General features: G+C 37.4%; 2 protein-coding genes across 4 annotated transcripts in view; one reads left to right on the top strand and one right to left on the bottom strand.

Moving 5' to 3' along the window:
* The window catches only part of apbb3 (amyloid beta (A4) precursor protein-binding, family B, member 3), a 36,849-nt gene extending 16,221 nt beyond the window's left edge, over positions 1-20,628 (bottom strand). Inside the window, exons 1-4 of one of the 3 annotated variants that reach the window (XM_069196105.1) lie at positions 20,414-20,628; positions 12,833-12,984; positions 741-928; positions 375-448 (exon numbers count right to left, since the gene is read on the bottom strand). In XM_069196105.1, coding sequence (XP_069052206.1) covers positions 375-448; positions 741-928; positions 12,833-12,881 — 311 coding nt within the window. In that variant the 5' untranslated portion in view covers positions 12,882-12,984; positions 20,414-20,628. Of the gene's footprint in view, positions 1-374; positions 449-740; positions 929-12,832; positions 13,227-20,413 lie in introns of those variants that run through there. The other 2 variants (XM_069196104.1, XM_069196106.1) reach the window with 2 other exon arrangements.
* slc35a4 (solute carrier family 35 member A4) lies at positions 19,696-22,578 on the top strand. Its single transcript, XM_069196107.1, has 3 exons — positions 19,696-19,800; positions 21,625-21,723; positions 22,047-22,578. The coding sequence occupies exons 1-3, from the start codon at positions 19,786-19,788 to the stop codon at positions 22,242-22,244; spliced, it is 312 nt and encodes a 103-aa protein (XP_069052208.1). The 5' UTR covers positions 19,696-19,785; the 3' UTR covers positions 22,245-22,578.
* The last annotated feature ends 35 nt before the right edge of the window (positions 22,579-22,613 follow it).

Below are 22,613 nucleotides of genomic sequence, written 5' to 3'. Positions count from 1 at the left end.
TGCTGTTGAGTTAATAACATAACTAATGAAACTCTGTAAGACAAATGACAGCAGATTTCATCTAGAATCCGTAGAAACCTGAAGGTTAGTAATCTTTCAATCTGATTTGTAAAAGTAAATGGCGACCACAAAGGAAAGTAATTCTAACCATATTGCTTAACTTAGAGTTTTATACACACTGTCTCCACGACAAGTCAAGTGATGGCACTTCAGATTAAAAAAAACACATACTGAAAATCTCCACAGGGACTGGTAAGTGCATACAGTACCTAAACTTTTGACCTAATTCACCCTCAGATGTGCATGAGGCATGAGAGGAAAATTGAGTTTAGACCAAGTAGGCTGCCTGCCTCTTAACAGACTAAAACTGGTACCTGTTGGTTATGGAGGCCATGGGGCTCTCAATCTGTCTTCCTCTAGATTGTCTTGATCCATCAGGATGGAATCCCTGGAGGAAAATGAGAAAATCATCTCACCTTAACATCAGAGAACCCTAAATAACACTTGAGGCTGGTATTGAAAGTGTGGAGGCACACACTGTTTCTAAGGGAATACAATAATCTCTGTATCATCGTTTAAAAAAAGACAAATGACCTAGAATGTGAATATGTCAAAATCCATTCCCACATCATCTTAGCTTTTTCAATAAGTGTCTGGATGTCAACTTTGCATCACTGAGATGAAAAAGAAAACTCAGCTAACACAGCTCCTATCCTGAGAAAAGCCATGTGTTCACTTGCCTCATATCCTGTGGTTGCAAATCCACTGACTGCAGTCTGGTCTCCATCAGAGCTGCAGGATGGGTGATGCCATTGAGTGGTGCCAGTTGGCACGTGCCAGTAATAGGTGCCAGTACTGTCCCTGATTGTCCTCCAGCCTGGTGGGAGATCCGAGTCCGGCTCCAAATTCTGGTCATTCCAAATGTTATCTGGGCAGAAGAGGAGATCATTTGGACAAGTTTTTTTCTCAAGTGGACTAATTTTTGACAAACCTTATTCAGGTCCTGAATGAAAAAAAAAGTCTTAAAGATACAGACTATATTAGATCCATTTCATTGTTTTAAGCCGTTTTAGTTTTGACGGGGACACTATACTGTAAAAAGGCGGCATCCTTCAGATGAGATGTAAAACTGAGGTCCTGACTCTCTGTGGTCATTAAAACTCCCCAGGTGTTTTTGAAAAAACTAGGGTTGGAAGCCTGGTGTCCTGGCCAAATTTCCCAGTGGCCTTTATTTATCATGGACTCCTAATAATCCCCATCTATGAACTGGCGTTATCACTCTGTTCTTCTCCCCCTAATGGCTGATGTGTGGTGAGCATTCTGGCACACTATGGCTGCTGTCGCATCATCCAGGTTGGGCTGCACATTGGTGGTGGTGGAGGGGAATCCCCATTACATGTAAAGCGCTTTGAGTGGAGTGTTCAAGAAGCACTATATAAGTCTAAGCAATTATTATTATTATTATTATTATTATTATTATTATTATTATTATTATTATTATTATTATTATTATTATTATTATTATTACACATACTAAAAACCTTTCAAAATACCACAATAAACATGATGCTGTCAATTCAAGGTTTTTGTAATCATTTGTTTTTATGAACCGCTTCCCTCATGGAATGTATCCTAGTGAATTGGGGGGGGGAGGGCAATAGAAAATGATACATAGTGGTTTTGTTAGTTTGTGCTCAACTAACTGTAGACGGCTTTTTCAGTTTTAAATTAATTCCACACATATCAATGGTTAATTATGCTGGGGAAATAAAATGACAAACCGTCAAGTTCCTTTAAAGATGCTTGTGTTGTTCTTTTGCTCAATTTAGTAAAGGCTGCTCATCTGAAGTGCTTAACCAGAGTGCCAACATTGCAAATTCTATGAAATACACTGCTTTTAGTTTTCTTAAAGGAAAATTAAACTGGGACATGTGACATGTGACTGCACTTGCATGGGTAGTAAGATAGCGTAGTTTTGCTGGATAGGCATGATAGTGGCCAGGCTTTAGGTTATTGTTATATACTGTACACTAAGTTGTCATATACAGTGTGAATATGTGATAATGATTTCTAGATGCTAAAGTATTGAAAATAATTTATATATTTTTATTTTAAGAGCGTTTATTTAAAACAAAACAGAAAGGGTTTACCTCACCAAGCATCAAGTATATAGTTAAGTCAGCATGTGAGCCAGATACATGGACAAAAAACTACACATAACAACACCATTTAATACAATATTAACAATATACAATATTAGTTAGATACAATATTAGTACAATATTAGTTAGATAAAGCAAAGTAACCTCAAAATGAGTAAGAGGAAAGTTACTTTTAGTTAAGGAGTTAAGGAATTCCATGAAATAATATCTACAGATATGCATACGTTAACTATTACTGTCTTTCTTGTAGATTATCTTCATGTATATGCAATTATTTACACCACTGTTTTGCTAATATCAATAAAATGCTATTAAAATGTTTCATGCAGTGCATACCTCAACAATGTAATGGTAAATTGCAACATTAACAGTTACAGTTGTTTTGATTAGTGTATAGGCAGGCAATGAAATTCCTTGTTTTCTGAGAATTCAGTGAAACCAGGCACATTTAAAACTCAAAATGTCCAATCCAGGCTCCATTCGTGGCATGTAATCATCTTTTCAGAACATAAAATACTATAGACTTTATGGTACACTTTAAAACGGTAGCTAGGCTATTTTATATGTTTATATTTGTATATGTTTATATGTTATACTTTCAAGAAATATGATTAGTAGACTTAAAACATATCAGATTCAATTAAGCTACATCTAACACAACAGATGTTTTGAGCTGTGAAGTGCTGAAAGCAGGATGCTGAACTAGACTGTGGAGTACTGCAGAGTGCTTTCCATAAACACTCTTTGTCCTATTTCTGATTGATTTCAGTATTCCTACCACAAACACATATATTTAAGATTTGTAACACACTGCAGGCTATCATTTTAAGCGATTAATATCACTTCAGGTAATACCATAGCGCTTTGTAGCTGTTGAAAAAGCAAGCATTTAATGACATTTGTGAAAAATAGCACAAATGGGTGAAAATTTGCTCCATCAATCTACAGCATGAAATGGATTCGCAAATACTCTTTGTGTTTACTGTATGGATCATGAAACTGATTTTCTATTCTTTGCAGCACTCCAATAAATTTAATTTGAAAAAATGATACATTTTTATTTATTGGATTGGAGATTGTTCTGCACAAAAGTCAAACAGATATTAAAAAAAGATAGAGCTCTGTATAGACCATTACATCTTGATTTACCCTGAAGCATAATAACAAGGCACAGTCTTGCCAAAAAATTAATGCAGTACCACAGGTAGCTAATCTTTTTTCCATTAAAAATAACTTATTTGTTTGATACATAGTTTTATTAATTATCAACATATTTTTCAGGTTTTTGTTTGCAGGTTTATTATTTATATTCAATTCATTCCATTATTTTTTCCTTGCTTAACTTAATGATAATGAAAGTAGTTACTGTTATATACTATGAAAGGTATTTTGGCAAGAGAAGATTGCATTACATTTTTACTTTTTTTGCTCTGAAGATATTTTTATCAATTAATATCTAGTATGGCAAAACAGGGTGACTGTTATCCCTAATAAAATAAATGATAAGTACCTTTTTTCAGTAGTAAATTATATATGAAGAAGAAATACTTCCAATGTTGCTTGCATAATCATTTATCTAAATATTCCACCACAGACATCTCAGACAGAGGCTGATGGCTTCCTTTTTTAGCCTCTATTTAAAGATTATGCCATCTTTAAGCAGAGTACCACTTACAGAACAAATCATCATAAATTTCATTGACATATTAGGAAATAAAAAGTATTTCCCTTAAAACAAACTCTGCCGTATGTATTCTATTCCAATTTTATTTTAAGCAAATCCTACTTCCTGTGTGTATTTTAAAACTAATGCATGACTAATACAGGACACAGTCCAGTACTGGCATACTGTATATCAAATCACAAGATATCTGACCATTATCAGAAAACCACTTAGTCCTGGAAAGGGTCCTGGCAGCCCGTAGCCCAGAAGCATGAGGCAGAACTACACCTTGAACAAGATATCAGTCTGCTACAGGGCATGCACATAAATCACAGATGAGTGATTTAGCAACTCCAATAATCTAGGCAACATCTCGCTGGAAGGTGAGAGAAAACTAAAGCACACACATGCACATGGGGTAAGCATGCAAACACCACACTGGAACAGAAGGGATTCCAGTCCGGAACTGAACCCAAGAACCAAGAGCTGTGAGGTAACAGCACTAACTGCAATGCCTCATTGCAGTCCCCAATCACAAGCTTTGATTTCCCCCCCAAAACCATTTTACAAGGTGCAAAACAAAACACCTTTGGACAGAGTGTACCTACATTCAGCATGCAAGGCGCCGGAACAATGTTACAGCGGTGTCTAATAAAAGAGCCCAGGCACTCCAAACGATTAAAGCTTGAACTCAAGGTCATTAGCCCATCCTTCAATCCTCCAGGACAGAGTGGGCAGGAATAAGATGGATTCACCCAGCCCCTGCTGCTGTATCTACTGCCAAAGACAAAGACACATGTCAAGGGAACGTATGTGTCTAGTGGATTAATTATGGCTCAGTGTCCTTCTAGAAAACCAGACAATTAGCAATTTACGTCTTAATTGTCACATACTTTTTAATTGCTGGACCTGAAACAGTGCAAAAGAAAAACAAATGCAATGATTACAATCTCAATGTTGATTATGATTATGTTTTTCCCTAATGCTCTGCCATGCTCTTTTACAGCAGATTCTCCTTGATCAGCATGCAAGTGGCTCCTTACAGTAGTTGCCAAATGGATTGTAGCCAAAGCTGCCTTTTTTAGCAGCCTGTGCAAAAGGTATTTATAATTTGTTCTATCATGTCTTGTCCTGCACATTGATCATTCTTCTCTGACAGCAGCACTCTTGTTTGATCTCATCAGTTCACAGACAATAAGCAAAGCTGAGCCTGGTCAGTATTGAGATAGGAGCCCTTTTAAAGATTTGGGATCCTACAGGATCATACATAATGCAAGGAAATATAATTAATAACAATAATAATGACCATTAATCCTACCAAGACACACAGGATGAACTAAACAACGAATCATGTCACTGAAGTGCGTAATAGCTAAAATTTACAGTAAGGACCTCATCTTCATTAGCTTCATACTACATAGATCTATCCACAATATTTTATCTGAGTCCACAGCACAGCATAACATATGACTTTAAAGCTTTTAGGGCCACTCTGAATTCAAGTAATTCAAGTTTTGAAGGATAAAGGAGTAAAAACCAATACAAAATGTGAAAGGTCTTTTTCTGTTATCAGGTTTCCCATATGTTGAATGAGCTTTTTTGCAGGGAGTGGCTAATCGTTTTGTATGGATCACTGGTATGAAAGCAGCTTAGTCACAAAGCACTTCCTTCTAATTCATTCACGTAACAATTACTATTACATGTTGTTGTACTCCCAATGACTAAATTACACACTGCTTGCAAAAATGTCACGCAAACCAAAACCAGATTTCAAAGAACATCTTAGAGGATTTCTAACCATCCTCCACTATTGCAACACATGTTTTATGTAAAAGGGATTTTCAGTTTCAGCCTGACTAAGCAAGGAGGAAATTAGCTTAAAAGTAATACTTCCCAATTTGATGACCAGACTTTTACGCAGATGTCCTTACTTGTGTTTTCAGCAGCCTGATAATGCTATCAGAGCAAAATAATGCAGGGATGCTCTATCTACATTTCAGACTAGGTCTGTGGGTGACCTCCTTTTAGAGAAGGTAAAGACACAACAAACACTGCAGATGCTGACAATATTGTCAATGTTGCTAGAAGCAGAGAAATGTAACGTAAAAATATCAAACAATGGGCTGTGGTAGATACAGTAACTGGGTCAAAGCAGCAGCTACAGACTGTGAAAGATTTTGTCATCTTCCTTATAAAGGATTATCTGAATGTTTACAGTTTATATTTTTGTATCAGTTTCTATAAATAGACAAATGACTGAAAAAAATAAGGATCATGAACATCTCATTGTGATATTTAAGGCATGTCTGAAAATAAAATACAGAACTAAAGTATTGAACAATGCAAGTAATTGCATTGATGATTTCTTGTCATAAAAAAGAAATGAAAAAACAATTGGATAAGGCTGACATTTAAACATTATGTTTAAATGTAACAGTGCATCATAGATTAAAAAAATGCAGCATTTGATATAGATGTGTTTAGTAGAAGAAGCAAAACTGAATCAATTTATGCAAAAATGCTTGTCTACTGTAAGACAATTTGTTAAGTGAATTTCCTGGATTTTCTTTGGACATTTTGATGTATTAGAGAGTAATCTCTTCCTTTCCAAAGAAAAACAGAAATGCTTTGTATTATTGATACATTGGATTCACAGGACTGGGCAAAGCGAACAGCTAACAAGAATTTTCATTTGTATAGTACTGTGATCCGTGCTCTGGATACTCTTAAATAGGCATTTGACATCTTAAAAAAATCAAGATGTTGCATTCAATAACAAATAGCTGCCATGGATTCTTCCTTAAGCCAGGTTCATACAGTACCTAAGAAACAAGTTTCATCATAGGATCAACTATGCAATTAAAAATACATATGAAAATTCAGTAGTTCTTAAGTAGCCATTGAAAAAAATAACAACCAGTACATAAGCCAGATAGAAAAGTGGATCCCATAAAGGTTCTTCTTATGTTGTTAAAAGGAGCCCTTTGATTTTTACTCAATATACACTAAACACCAGTATTCTTTAGGACTTTTTTATGCTACACAATATGGCAAAATGTATCACCTCTAATCTATTTAAGAGTATCAGGTCTCTATTTTATTTATTGGTTTGACCAACTGAAGTGTTAATTATGTTGATGATGCAGAAAACAGAGAGGTTCTCTTCACTTTATCTACAAAACCAAGGCTCAATCTGCACAGGTAGTTTTTTACTAAAGAAACTAGCACATTAAGCATTTGACCACCATCATCTGTACAATTAAGATAAAATAGAGTACAATGTATGCTTTGCCTGCTTCAATTCTAGGCTTAATATTAAAACACCCACCTCCAGCTAGTGCCTCAATATTTTCACTCTTATTTTAAATCATATATAAAACTAAATGTGCTCTACGTTAAATTACTCAAAAGCCATTTTTAACCAAAAACTACTTGGCTAGCCAAACCAAAAGAGATATGATTGTCCTCGGTTGCAGATTTCGTCTTCCATAGGACGTTTGTGCTCCGCCCAGGCATGTCTCCTTGGGAACTGTGTGAGAGGAGTTTTATCTTATCCACTAATTAATTTAATGATACATCTGGCATGGGGTAATCCCAAAAGAGAGGCCGAGTGCTTAATACAAGGTCAGGATTCTCTGCATAGCAAAAGATTAAAGTCTGAGTAGATCAAAACATCAATCTGGGCTTCTGCAGATGTTAAGGCTCAAGCTGCTGTAGCAGTCATGAGGCCTGGATCAATAACGTCAAGAGGTACAACCGCCTGGGAGACTTGCAATTTGTTTTATACTTTCAAGTGACACATCTTATACGTACACATTTCACAGTCCTCTCCTGTTCTGACCTTCCTTTACTCGATGCTTCTGTCCTTGATATACTATCCTTTTTCCAACTGCTTTATTCAATACAGGGTGGTGGGGGAGCTGAAGCCTATCCCGACTAGCAACAAGCTCAAACCAGGTTACACCCCGGATGGGATGCCGGTCCATATCAAGGCAGACACACACAGAAACACAGACGTTCTATGTAGGGCTAGTTTTCATAGAACCCAGTTAACCTACTATCATGTCTTTGAACCAGAGCACCTACAGGAAACCCACATACAATCTTAAAATGGCGATCAAACGGCAATGGCCATCCACAGACATATTAGATCATTTTTTTCTAATTTCAGTTCTCAGAGATATTATTAGGCTCACTCCTTCATGCTCCTATTGTGTTTATGCATTACTAGCTGTTGTAAATACATTGGATTAGCTCTCAATCAGAAATTCAATCACGTGTTCTGCAGTGCGCTGCTGAAGTTGTAACAAAGATACATGGTGGGAAACAAAGTGAGCATATTCTGCTCTCACAATTAGACACGTTTTAGTGTAAGGAATGCACATTTCCAACAATTCAGCTTGCATTTATGAGCATATAAACACGTAAAAGGGAGACAGTAATAAGGTATAGTGTTCAGGGCTCTGGACTCCACCCCAAAGGGTTGTGTGGTAAAATCTCAGGTGAGATACTGCTGTAGTAGCCTTGAACGAGGAGATTCACTCAAAACGCTTCAGTAAATGCCCTCTGGAATAATCTGGTTACCAGGTTATTGTTAGAAATGAGAGTTCATTCTTGGTGACTTACAGGTGGAATAATAACAACAATAATAATAATGATAGATTTAGCACAGTCTGCATAAAAAGCCCGTGAGCCTGGTCAGTACCTGGATGGGAGACCTCCTGGAAAAAACTAAGGTTGCTGCTGGAAGAAGTGCAAGTGGGGCCGGTAGGGGGCGCTCACCCACAGTCTGTGTGGGTCCTAATGTCTCAGTATAGTGACGGGAACACTATACTGTAAAAAGGCATCGTCCTTCGGATGAGACATAAATCTGAGGTCCTGACTCTCTGTGGTCATTAAAAATCCCAGGGCGTTTCTAGAATGGAGTACGGGTGTTACTCCGGTGTTCTGGCCATATTTCCCATTGGCCCTTACCAATCATGGCCTCCTAATAATCCCCCTCTATGAACTGGCTTCATCACTGTGCTCTCCTCCCCACTGGTGCTGCACATTGGTGGTGGTGAAGGCGAGTCCCCATTACCTGTAAAGCACTTTGTGTGGAGTGTTCAGAAAAGTGCTATATAATATATGTGTCAGGAATTATTATTGTTATTGTTGTTGTTGTTATTATAAATAATGTACAGTACATCAGAATGTTACATAATCCAATTTGAATTTACCCAATAGAAACAAGGCAATATAGACAAGTTTGAAAACTAAAGTGAAATTGGTTGTTATTGGTTTTGTTACTACATAAAAGGCTTCATCTTAATTTACTGGAGGCACCGCATATGCATAGTTTGATTTCATTATTCTCAGTTCTCCAGCTCAGCGGGTGGGTAATAGAAAATTGCCACCTCAGACATTTCTTGCTAGCTAAAGTTTTTAAATATTAATAAAGCTGCAGTTAAATATTAATACCCATGGCTCTTTACTAATAAAGAGCCTTGGTTTTTCTGAGCTTACATCCGCTTCTGATACTACTCCTGCATTGTTCACGCAATGTCTGTGGGGTCTCTTCCAGCTACATAGTCAAAGCTCTGCGTCGCTAATGGTAGGTGCCCATGTTAATCTCATATTTTCTCAGAATGGCTCCCCTGATTTTTCTGTAGTCCAGAGGCTCCTACCACCTAATCAATGTCTGATTAGTCCTGTCTCATTCTGGCAGGAAATCAGCCTAATGGCCCACTGCCTTCTGTCCCAAGAACACGCTGTAGAAGTTCTTCAAAGGTGATCAGTAATTGTTCAGTAGCCCGACACCTCATGTTTTACCAGCTTCGGTTCTCTCCATCTTCCAGGCAAAGGCACTGCATTTCAGCTTGGTTCACCCCCCACACTTTGCAGCTCCATGTGTTTATATCTGTGTTCCTGTTTAGTAGCTTCTGGATTATAGAGAAATATCTGGAACTTGCCAGTTCTTCTGCTAGCTCTCCCTATGGCATGTTTTCTAGAACTAGCAGGTCATTTTCAGATTTTGGGATCTCCTCCATTTTGGCATCCCATTTCTCCTCACCAAATGTGAAGTGTGTGCCTACATGGTTGGACTGTAATTCCATGGGACACTCTAACAAATGCAGGAATTGCAGATGAAACGGCCACAGAGAGTACAAAACAAAACAAAGAAGACAAAAGTGAACAAAAAGTAGGACGCTAGATGACAAAAACACCTAGTGACACTTAATCTTCATCTCCTATCTCGACAAAGTGAGGGACAAGTGCTAGAGGTGTCAGACAAATAAAGTGAAAAGCTAAAAACTAATTGCATAGACAAAGTTCACCCTTAACCTGCTTCTCTGCTGGACCTTAGAACAAGGCTGTCTGACAAATTAAAATATTCCCCTTTTATCCTGGCTCTTCCCCTGAGAGTAAACTAAACTAAACTAACACCTAAACATTGCCATTAAAACACATATAGGGCACAAAATACGTCTGCTGTACAACAAAGAAGAAGTATAAAACAAAATATATGTTTACACCTTAATGTAACCAATGATGTTTTTTGTTTTTGTGTCATTTCTAAATGTAAATACAAAATATACCTCCCTGGTTTATTACAAATTGATATGGCCAGGTTTTAGAATCCATAGGGTAGATAGATTGAGAGTGTTGCCACTATTATAAACTTTAGTGGGATTAGTAACCATAAATACATGAACAGGAATGTTTGATCAAGTTTGGCTGGGTGCAAACAAATGCTATAACTTCCATGTAGGAATTTTTGTTTAGTAAATTAAAACTTGTTTGGTAAAATACCTTTATTTTAAAATGTATCCTATAAAACATCAAGGTTAAATTAGCTTTTTTAAGTCACAAAGCGAGGTGAGACCATTATATAATTCTATGTGCACCTTTCCATCCACATTTACACTAGCTGCAAATACTACATCAAGAACTTATATTTTGTATGTTCGCATAGTTTCTTTAAACAGGGATGTAGGCTGCTCGGTCACAAAGCTCCAGAACAAGCAAAGACATGATGTTATTATTTAAAGAAATGAGAAAAAAAATCAACAAATGAAAAAAAACCTGTAAGATTATTGTGTTGGGCTTTACTGTCCTTATAACAGGTTATCTTTTTCAAAACACAGAACTGAGTAGTTAAAAAATGTCAGCACATAACTCTTTTGGATGCAGAAGTGGATACTGAATAGAAGACAGAGAGTACAGAAAAAAAATAAATGCTCAAATTGGGATCTCATAATTAGTGGAGTACCACAGGGATCTGTATTAGAGCAACTGCTCTTCCTAATTTATTTCAGTGACCTAGATAATGGCATAGATAGTAAACTAGTGAAATTCACAGGTGATTTTCAAAATAGTAGGAAACAGTAGAAGACGTAAAATAAACTGAAAATGCCATTCACAAAATTCAACACTGGTGAAATGCCTGGAAAACGATAGTTCATGTAGAGAAGTGCAGAAACATGAACAATGTTTATGTGGACACGTAATATTTATCTTCTAACTAAACAAAGTGAGGGAGACAATGTTAGGTTAAGTGATGCATTTATTTTCCAGCATGTGTGGTTAAAATGCGCTGGAAAGACTTCATTTAGAACAACTATGATCATCACAAAATCACTATTGCTGGATTCAGTCCAGAGTGGAATCATCAGCTACATTCCTTAAAGTAATCTCCTACACTGACAGCCTTAGGGTCTTGGAAATTGATTTTTTTAGTCATTTTAGTAGGACTACAAGGGGACCTGATTCAAGTATTCAAGTATACAATGTCCTTAAAGGCACCGACAAAATAAGCCCATTGAACTCATTCATAATCAACAGTGAAACAAAAGCAAGAGGATTCAAATTAAAACTGCAGGAAAGGACATTTAAAATGGAGCACAGGACACACGTTTTTACATTTTGTCTTTTGGCCTTTCTTATGTTTCTAATCAATATCAGTGAGTAACTAATACCAATGTAATAGCAAGGTCAACTGGGCAAACCTACAGGATGCATACAGTACAGTACATTATGGATAGCAAGTCTTGAATTTCACTTGGATTCTAAATGAAAGTGCCTGAGGATCAGCCTGTGGAACCCCTTAAAGGTTTGCATTATTGACCAGTCTACAGCCTTAGGCCCTTGGAAATGTTAAGTTACTACACTCTAGACGTTGGAGTGATCAAAGGCCATTTTGTGTCAGCCTCTGTGTTGCTATAAAGCTCTTGTGAATGGCCTCAACATTCTACACAGATTGCTCAGCTTTTCAAAACATCAAACCCTTCGCTAGGGATCTGTGACATATTGTACAAAGATGCTCACTTCTACACCTTTTCCCTCCATCAATCAATGTTAAAAGCTCTAGAGGAAAAGCTGCTCCACTTTTTGTCTCTCTCAAACCTGAAAGCTAATCAAATGTTTTTCAAAAGTTTAAACACAAAATGCATTTTATGTCTTTCACACCTTATTAATTTTCATTTTGTATGGCATCTTCATACTCTAATAAAAGTTGAAAGCTTTTATATTGCAAAGGATTATAATACTTAATAAAATAACCACTACCCAACCTGAAAAAGGAGCCCTCTCACATTATATCTACTTACAGTCTGTGGGCTCTCAAATGTGACAGGACATTTAATTTTTGGGGGATTCATCATTTTACGGAATTACAAATGATGGAAATTGTACAGACTGAAAAGACACCGAAATATGAAAGTAAAAAAGGGGGCTGTATTTTGTACTTTTGTTACAAGTGGGTGATCACTGAGGTGCACCAGTGATCTATAAGGCAGCAGAGCAGTAGTGAGAGTTTCTGTGTGCAGCAGACCATGCTAAATAGGGTTGTGGGCTCTACATCTGCAGTAGTGTAAACTCTAAAGCAAGCCACTTAAGAGCTGTCACAAAACGGCATTCTGTGCACTTAAGTCACGGAAAACGCAGCATAGAGTTCTCTTCAGCGCTTGAAAACACAGCCATACAGTCAGAAAACCACAGATATAAAGAAAAAAGCCCCACTACTCACCATCATAGTTGACTATGATGATAGCCAGCATGTAGTCCTTTCCCAGCATGTTGGAGCCCAGAGATGAGCAGTTTTCCAGCCTTGAACTGGCTAGCCGCAGTACATCTCACTCCAGCCCAGCTGCTGCCAAGACAACTCTACCCGGAGCACTTCTGCAAACAGGGAGAGCAGATCAAGCATGCCAAGGAGATTAAGATTACGCACCCTGCAACCTGTGTAGCCACACAAAGAGTAATTAACTCAAGCCCACTTCTCGGAAACTGCTGGTGGATCGATACAGCCGTGCTTGTGGAGCTGGTTCACTTCTCCTTGGGTATCCTGTGTTTAATACGCCTGCAGCTCCCACTTCGTCACTCCCCCTCGCCTCCCCTCTGTGTCCTATCCTCCCATGACTGCCTTAAGGATGCCTGCAACAGCAGCACATTGGCTGCAGGTCAGTGATGAAACACTGTTACATAGCTTTCTTGGATCTCTGGATTGCCAATAGTAGTGCTTTTTAGGACAAAAATTCATCCACTGGGCTGCATGGGGAAAAAAAAAAACAAAGCATGATTGCCATTTCCAGGTCAGAATTATGATGAGAGGCAAAGTTAATAGGATTTAATTTAATTTGGAGCTTGTAGCTGAGCATCTGCTGCAGTGGTGTAACTGTGAGCTTAATAACGTGGATCAAGTTTATACAAAAGCGGCAGCCACTCTCAAATTAGTCACGGCTGCGGAACAAAGGACTGGCAACTTTCTTGTTCCTTTGTAGCAGCAACAGCATTAGCATTTAGAGGCTTATTAATAGGGGCAGCATGGGGACGCAGTGGTTGGCATTGCTGTCTCACAGCGCTGGGGCCCTGGGTTCAATTCCGGACGGGGGGTGCTATCTGCGTGGAGTTTGTATGTTCTCCCCGTGTTCACATGCGTTTCCTGCCGGTGATCCGGTTTCCTCCCGCAGCCCAAAGAGATACTGGTGGATTACTTGGCCTCTGGGAAAACTGATCCAGAAGTTTGTGCGTCTGTGTCTGCCTAGGACTGGACTGGCATTCCATCCTGCCTTGCATCCATTGCTTGCCGGGATAGGCTCCAGCTCACCCTATGACTCTGAAATTGGATGAAGTGGCTAAAAAATGCATGGATGACTTATTAAAAGCTGAATGCTTTCCAGAGTTAAGAATATGTTGCACAGTATGTTATTGTTAGCAACTTGCATCGTTACTATTGATAGCAGACAGAAAACGAAAAAATACTATTCTGCAACTAGTATTCATGAGATTATTTTATTTATATTTTATGAGAATATTTTATTTCCGTAGGGATTTTAAAAATACTGGGACAAAGATTTTGCTAGCTGGGTTCACAGCAGCCACAATAGAGCAGAGTGTGGGCTGATGTACATCAACATCTAACAATGTTTTTTTGTACATTATCAGCACACATGTCAAAAGAGACGAAAACAGGAGCTAGATAATATTAAAGCCTGATTTGTGGAATACAAAACCTTTATTTCATTTACTTTATTCAACTAGTTGGTATATTTTATAAAAATCATCTGAAAATAATGTTATATGAGACTCAAAACAGATTGCAGAATGTTTAGGTTTTGGGCCCTAGATGTTATTTTTACAAACTGTGCTGTATGTGCATGGAATGACGAGAAATGTACATGGTGTTAACGGTGAACTGTTAAATATCTGGACTGCTGAGGAATTGAGCCAACCCCAATTTATTTCTGTTTTTCAAAGTTAAATTAAAAATGGTTGGTAAAATGAGCACATTCACAGTGATTTTTTTCCTGTTTTACAGAATGTTTCAGAGGCAGATCAGCAGGTATTATTCCTTTTGTTAAAACAATTCAAGACTCATTTGCTATCTTACCAGATTATTTAAGAGAAAGGAAATGTTTCACAATTTTCTCCTACTGCCATAAATGTATGAATATCTTCCAGCCTTCTACAATGTTGATATATCTGGAATACCATAATGCCAATTGTTTTCTCTAAAACTCTTCATTAAAATTTCTGTATCATTAACTGATATTTTTTTTACATCCTAGTCAGTATAGTATAGTATATATAACTTTCTTTTCCATCCAAAAGGGTAGAAATTATTCTTTGCCATCACCATACAAAACTACAAAAAATAACACTCAACATAAAATAAATAATCATTGAAAACAAACAACAGATCTAGCTATTACTACAAAAAATAAAACCTCCTCTTTCCCTAAACAATCACTTGATCAAATGAAAGAGAATAGAAAATCCCTTGATTTATATAATAGTTTTATCTTAATAGTTTTAATAATCAGCTTTTAGAGGAGAATTAAAACATGTACCAATTCATGAACTAAGGAGATATGTCTGTTTAAGAAAGTGAGGAAAATGTTTTACTCAAAATATATAGAATTAAAAAATAAAAGTGTTGATAAAAATCGTCTTGACAAACACACTTTTAAAATAGCTAAACTGTAAATAAAAGCTGAATGACATATGTGAAAATAAAATTACAACAGCCAACAGTACAGTATACACAGGACTATAAAAGAAAGACTGTAGTTTTGCAGAAGTCAAAGCTCACACAATGAAGAAAAAGATGATATATGACACCCTCATATCAACACATTAGAAACACTGCACTGATTGTGTTCTTCAAATGAAAATAAGACCGAAATTCACCTTTTCTTCATCTGTTGCTCACATGTTGGTTGCATCAGTGGAATGAAATTTTAATCAATCATCAAAGCCTTAGAGAAAGCAGGGGGAACAATTCTGAGCTATATCATAGCCTTTAACAGCTATATCTCACATACAGTATCTAAATATCCATCTAAATCTAAATGGACAACTGTTAAATTCACTCACCCCGTTGAGTCACCACTTCCAACACCTTTGTGTGTTAAAAGAAAACAATGTGCAGGTGCTGATGGCAGAAGCAAAAAGAATTCTAACATTTACAGAAACCGTTTGTTGGCTTTTGAACAAGAAATTATTCCCCTATTTATTGGGCTGCTCTTCACCATATTTCTTGACAATAAACCAAACCATACGGCCAAATCAACCAAGGATTCCAACAGGATAAAAATCTTAGACCAAGTCAATGTACTGATTTAAAGCCAACTGAGCTGGCATTTTATATGCTGAATAAAAAAATGAAGGCTGAATGCTCCAACAATAGACAAAAATCCATAATAGCTGCTCAATTTTGATTCACAAAGTCAGTTGAGCTCAATGGATGGTAGACTTCATGCAGCTACTGCTTCAAATGCAACTATATATTGACTTGTATACTCATAAATTCACTTAGTGAATGAGCTCCAATACCAATGGTCCATTGAAATCACTGGGTTGTTTAAGTGTGCCTTTGTTTTAATATGATCAAAAATATGCAGGTACCCATTCAAAAATAAAATAATCTCATGATTGCAAATACAAATTGCTTGACTGTAAAGCAAAAAAAACAGGTTTGTCGCTGCTGTTGCAGCACTTTTGGAGAACAGTAGCTGCAGAAACTCTGATTTGAAATAAATTAGAATTTGTGCAATGGCATAATGTATTAAAATAAAATAAATAAAAGCTTAATTAATATTAAAATATAATTAAAAGTTAATAATAAAGATGAGAATAATCTCAAATTAAACAAAAAAGCTCTCAAATTTAAGAGCTTGAAAAGGTTACTGCTACTCAGCTAGTGAGCAAATGTACTGAGATATGGCAGGAGTCATTAAAAGCAACAATACTCATATAACATAAATACCACAGCAATCTAACTTGTTATTAACAACTATTACTTGGTCAGCACATGCGACAAAATATATTTCATTGCAAAAAGCATAGGAAATGTAACGGGAAAGGAGTAAATAGCACTCTTTAAACACAACTGACAGATTTTGAACAGATCCACCTTAACAGAAGGTGGGCTTTGGGTGTTTTTCATGTTCCGTCATCACACTAACTCAACTCTGCAGCTGCCAGCAGCATCCTTTCATCACCTCCATCTGTTCCCATAGCAACCAAGGCCTAGCATCCAGACTGCAGCAGGGGCAATCACGACGAGAGTGGATTACAACTAACAGTTAAAGCACCCCCCATGAATAAGTCTACTGGGGATTTACCAACAAAAGAGTTTTTCTTCAGAAAAAAAAAACATATCCCCTTGAATACTGCGGCACTGACTTCTGTGCCCAACGGGGATTTGAATTTGTGTTCATTTGGAATGTATTTATTTGTAAATTTGTGATGTATTTGCCAATTATTTATAAACAATCAACACAGATTCACCAAAAGAGAGCAGTCCTGCTGAAATATGGATTCAAATGGACATTTCAGTGCAAAACATTTAGAATTTGATTTTAACAGTGCTTTGAAACTTTTTACTGTTTTGCAACACAAAGGTAAACTACAACTATTATTTATAATACATGTAGTTAAACTTTTATCCAGTTAATGAACTGTATAATGTAAGTACTGCACCATAGCATAATGTATAGTGAGACAAACGAAAACAGGTAAACAGGTAACATGTAAATGAAAACAGGAACTTATCACTTTAAATACAGAAATACGGAATAGGTCTTAGTTCATTTTAACACACATAATGCTTTTTAGTGATTATTAAGCACAGTTCTGCTAAGTCTCTGTCTAACCCCTGGCTTCCTTAAAAGTTTTTGAAGTTTCATAGTATCAATGCAAATATGCAACCAAGAAAATCTGTTAACGCAGTTAGCATACCAAACCTACAGGGAGAATTTAGATAAAGTGCAGAGGATTCCCAGGAAAGCATTGTGATACTTTCTAATAATCAGACATTGAAATTGTTTACTAGAGATTTTTTTCTAAATTAATTTATTGTTAAACTCTGGAATAATAATACACTGGAATTTTCTTCATCATCTAAACGTTGAGCCAAAAAAGACACTCATTCACTGGTGAGGTAAGAGTTGCAAAGACTATATGGAACTGTCTTTGCTCCCAATACAGTAGGTTTTATACATAATCATTAAATCATCCATTTCTAGTGCAGCAATTTAGCAAGTGATTTGTTCAATATAAGTCTTCTAGACTTTGTTAGGAATTAAACTACCAATCATTAAGGATGAAAGTTTCCTTGGGTACTTTACATCATTAATTGATAAACAACTTACTTGTGTTCCCTATGATTAGAAACAAATGATTAAGGGTGACCCTAAAAACCTTTTGGACTGGAGCATTCTGGAGCACAGGTAATGTCCTAGATTTCTTTTTTGATTAAAAATTATTTTAAAATGGTAGAAAAATCCTCTTACCTGTTTACACATTTTGAAACATTTATAGCCTTTTCTTTTCAACTACCTTTTGTTTTGTAACAAAAGGACCGGGCAAATAGTTGTAACAAGCAGTGACAGGTTAAATATTTGGTTATGTTGCACAAGTACAGCTGTCCAAAAACATAATCTGTAATCTGTAAATTGATTTGTTGACTTTACAACAAGCTCTGGGTTATGGTTTTCCATGGTGACCAACGTTTTTGTGGTCTTTTTCGGCAAGCATAAAAATAATAACAATAATTCCTTACAATTACTGTACATAGCACTATTCTGGACACTCCACTCAAAGCTCTTTACATGTAATGGGGACTCCCCTCCACCACCACCAATGTGCAGCTCCACCTGGATGATGCGACAGCTGCCATAGTGCGCCAGAACACTCCCCACACACCAGCTATCTGTCTGGAGAACAGAGTGATGAAGGCAAATCATAGATTTCGTGGGGAAATCATGTGGATTATTAGGAGGCCATGACTGGTAAGGGCCAATGGGAAATTTGGCCAGGATGCCGGAGCTACACCCCAACTCTTTTAGAGAAATGCCCTGGGAGGTTTAATGACCACAGAGAGTCAGGACATCAGTTCTTCGTCTCAACCGAAAGACATCACCTTTTTACAGTGCAGTGTCCCGTCACTATACTGGGGCATTAGGATCCACAAAGACAGCAGGTCATTACCTGGATGGGAGACCACCTGGGAAAAGCTAGCATTGCTGCTGGAAGAGGAGGTAGTGGGACTAGTAGGAGTTGCTCACCATAATGGGCTATTACTGTTGTGGACGTTCTCCTCACTAACAGTTGATGTGTGCTTAGAGTACTGGTGCACTTTGGCTGCCGTCACATCATCCAGGTGAGGGCTTACTTATAAAGCACTTTGAGTGGAGTGTCAGGAAAAGCTCTATATATTATTTTTGCAGGGCACACACACTCACACCAGGGTATAAAATTATCCTAAAAGCAAATTAACCTTCCAGTGTGTCTCTGGACTATAGGAGGAAACTGGAGCACCCAGTGGAGAGAATGCAGGTAGCAGCCCAGGTCTGCAAAGCGGCAATATTACCATCGCGCCACCGTATCGCCCTCCCATAAATCTGTTACACAGTACGAATAACCACTGCGACCCTAAATTGAATGAAACTGTTAGAAGATTAATGTATGTTAAGTTTTCAAGTGGGTTTTCAATAGAATTTTACTAGCTTTAAAATATCCTTTTTTTCACTTTGGAATATTTTATCCTTTTTTTCAAAATTTCTTACATGCTTTTTTGCACTTCGACACATTTTATTTGCATTCTCCCTCAAAATACTACTATATTTCTGCTTTGTACCTAAAATTTGGTCTGCATACCTAGTCAACGGCATCCGGTATGTATGTTTTTGTACAATAATACGATTAAATGTAAAAAAAGAAATGCAATTCTGCTTTAAATTCATTGAATTGAATTCTATTCTATATTGAATTCAATACCGAGCCCCAGACATGTACTCGCCCTGCGTTTCACCCGCACATATGACCAATACTCACACTGCAACAACTCTACGCCTGCACATAAGGATAACTAATCGTGCACAGAGTACAAAACACAATCCATCCAGACTAAACCAGTCTCCCCAGTTAACGAGATGTCAGTTTCCTATCCCAGGGATTCCCTTGTGACGAGCTAACATGGCGGAAGACAAGGTGAGTGTGTGTTTTGGATTAAAATAATTCCCTTATGTTAGTGCAGTGTATTTTGTTTTATAACGATTAAGTTCACAGGCATTTGTGTAATGGGACGCGGCTGTTTTGTGTAAAACAGAGGAAATTCTAACTTTATTTCAGCCATTTTGGGACATATATTTAACACGTATCGTCTTTCTCATGCCTTTAATAGACCCTAAATGGTTGCACTACCTTGAGTATGGACGGGTTATGCCTACTTGTTTCATTCAGTCATTTAATGGGCTGCAATACTGGATTGTTTACATTTGTACAGGAGAACGCATATGGTTATGCATAGGAAAACGAATACAATGATTATACTATATTATATTTCACCGACACTTTGAGCTTCCCTGTGCAGACCTGTGTAATCAATAGTAGATAATACTTCAGTACCTGCTGTATTGTTGTTAAATATTGTACCGGTGAAAGATTAACAATAAATCTGTTTTCGTCTAAATCTAGTGGTTGCAGACTAAATATATGTTTTGAGATCAGTAGTACTGGTGCATGCGCTGTGGTGACAGGAAAAACCGAATTTGTGAACGAAAAAAAGTAAACGTTGAACCACGCCCGATGACTTAATACTCACCATTTGAACGTAATTGCGATTCGCATTCCTTCTGTGGTATACCACAAGAGAAGATCACCCTAGAAACTGTATTACATTAAACATTAGTTAGAAAAAGTAAGCATGTTTTTCGTAGTCCTATTCAGTAATTTAAAAAAATCGAGCTTAATAACCTTAACAGTAAAATGGCTTGCAAACGTTGTCTTTTTTTCCTCCCTACGAAATCTTTCACATGTTGTTTTAAACCAAGCCAAAACAAAACAGTGAAACCTGAGTACATGTAGATTAGTTCTGAACGTTGTAGGAAGTCATACTTTGTACTGTAGGATTTCCAGCTCTTAAAATTGTGGAAGACCCAAGTAGGCATAATAATACCATATTTTTAATGCAGATACACAAAGGGACATTTTCTTGTGGTTCGGTGCAGTTTTTATCAGATGTCCTTGAAGTGACCTTTTTCAGAATGTGGTTGGCGAACTTATTTTTCTTCCTAGCAGTTCTGTTCATTGTTGTTGAATTGTGTTTGGTAAGCTATTGCCTCTATGCATGTACTTTCTTCCTTAAGTCAATCTCTCTTGCTGGTTGTGTGACAAAGCATATGAAATAAGTGTCAAAACTACACAATAAAATGTGCCCTGTGATTAGGTGTTAGTCATCAAAGGTCCGTTTTACAGATGCCTTCCTCTTGTCTGGGGCCTTTCTTTTTTTTTTCTTTCTATATGTACTGTTTTACAAATGAATGCATGTCTTTACAAAAGTATGTATATCTTAATGTAGTACATATATTCTCCAGCCTTCTTTTGAAATGAGGCAACTGTGTACTGAAACAAATGAATGAGGAGGAACATGGTAAAGTGATTCAGCACTTGTGAAGACCTGTGGGATAGCAAACTTCTTGTGGTGCCAGGGAGGGAAATTCAAAGAATTGGAAGGGGGTGAATGTTTGGTTTGTGGAAGTTGACAAAAAAAGATTTAATTTATTAAGCTTATCAAAATGTGATACATTAAAATGTAAATGTCATTTTTTGGGGGGGGTTTCTGAACTCAGGAACAGTTACTTGTGATATTTTTTGAGTAAACCTGATACAAATGCATTCTGGTATTAGCTTCTGCAGGCCTGCATTAAGCATGTTATTTTCTGGGGGATATTTTGTATGTTAGTGGGTGTCTTCGGGTACAGTCCCCGGTTTAAGTGCACATGAGCTCACCTGGCTGAAATGGATTTGTTGCAGGATCCTCTGAGGAAGCTGAAGGACCTTGCTCAGCTCAAAGATCAGCTGGAGGATATCCAAAAACGAGTGGAAAGCGAAGTGCAAGCAGGAATACCACAGGTAACTATTTGTTCTCTATTTCATCCGTGCATCTAATCCAGTACCATTGGAGATTATATATAATTGAACTCCACATGTTTTTTAAATCACTTTCACACCATAGGTAATGGGAGGTTAAGTTTAAAAGACTTTGCTAGAAACCATTGTAAGCTTCAATTGTCACATCATTTTCCAGGAGTTAATCAAAACCAGCTCTTAAAATGAACTAAAATAGAAGTCAGAACCAGTAAGCACTTTCCATTCTCCCGAGACCGCATTCTCAACCAGACGCAGTTGATCAAGGAAAACTGCTGATTTCCAACACTGTTGTTTTCATTTTTTAGGGAGGGAGCTTGCTGGCATCTCCATTTTTGAAGGGGTTCCTGGCCGGCTATGTGGTAGCTAAGCTCCGCTCCTCTGCTGTGCTAGGGGTGCTTGTAGGAACCTTCACGGGAATCTTTGCCGCGCAGAACTATGATGTGCCCAACATAGAAAAATCCATTAAGGACTACTTCAATTCCATGAAGAAAGGGCCCAACTGACCAGGAGAGGTCCTTCTGCAGAGGGCTGGCACATGCCATGCCTTTTCCTCCACTCCAGAAAGGGTCCCCAACCAAAGTTATTTCTGGAGGACACCTGTTTTCTATTTCCTTCAAACTGAATAATGCTTTGATATATTACTTGGAGGGGTGCAGTCCATTCTAGGGCACAGCATGGAAGCTTTGTGGGCTAATGCATGGCAAAAACTTAGAAATCAGGGTCCAAATCATACTGTAAAGCTGATCTTCAGAAAGTGCAATAGTTCTTCTACAGGGCAATAATTTAGACCTATGTTAATTCCTTTGTAAGAACTTTTTTAAAGTGCTTATGCAAGAATACAGTTTGGGTGGTTTGACTTTTAAGAATTGAAT

This window comes from Lepisosteus oculatus, chromosome 11 (assembly GCF_040954835.1).
Source record: "Lepisosteus oculatus isolate fLepOcu1 chromosome 11, fLepOcu1.hap2, whole genome shotgun sequence".
Taxonomy (NCBI): Eukaryota; Metazoa; Chordata; class Actinopteri; order Semionotiformes; family Lepisosteidae; genus Lepisosteus; species Lepisosteus oculatus.
This window is presented reverse-complemented; position numbering and strand designations above follow the sequence as displayed.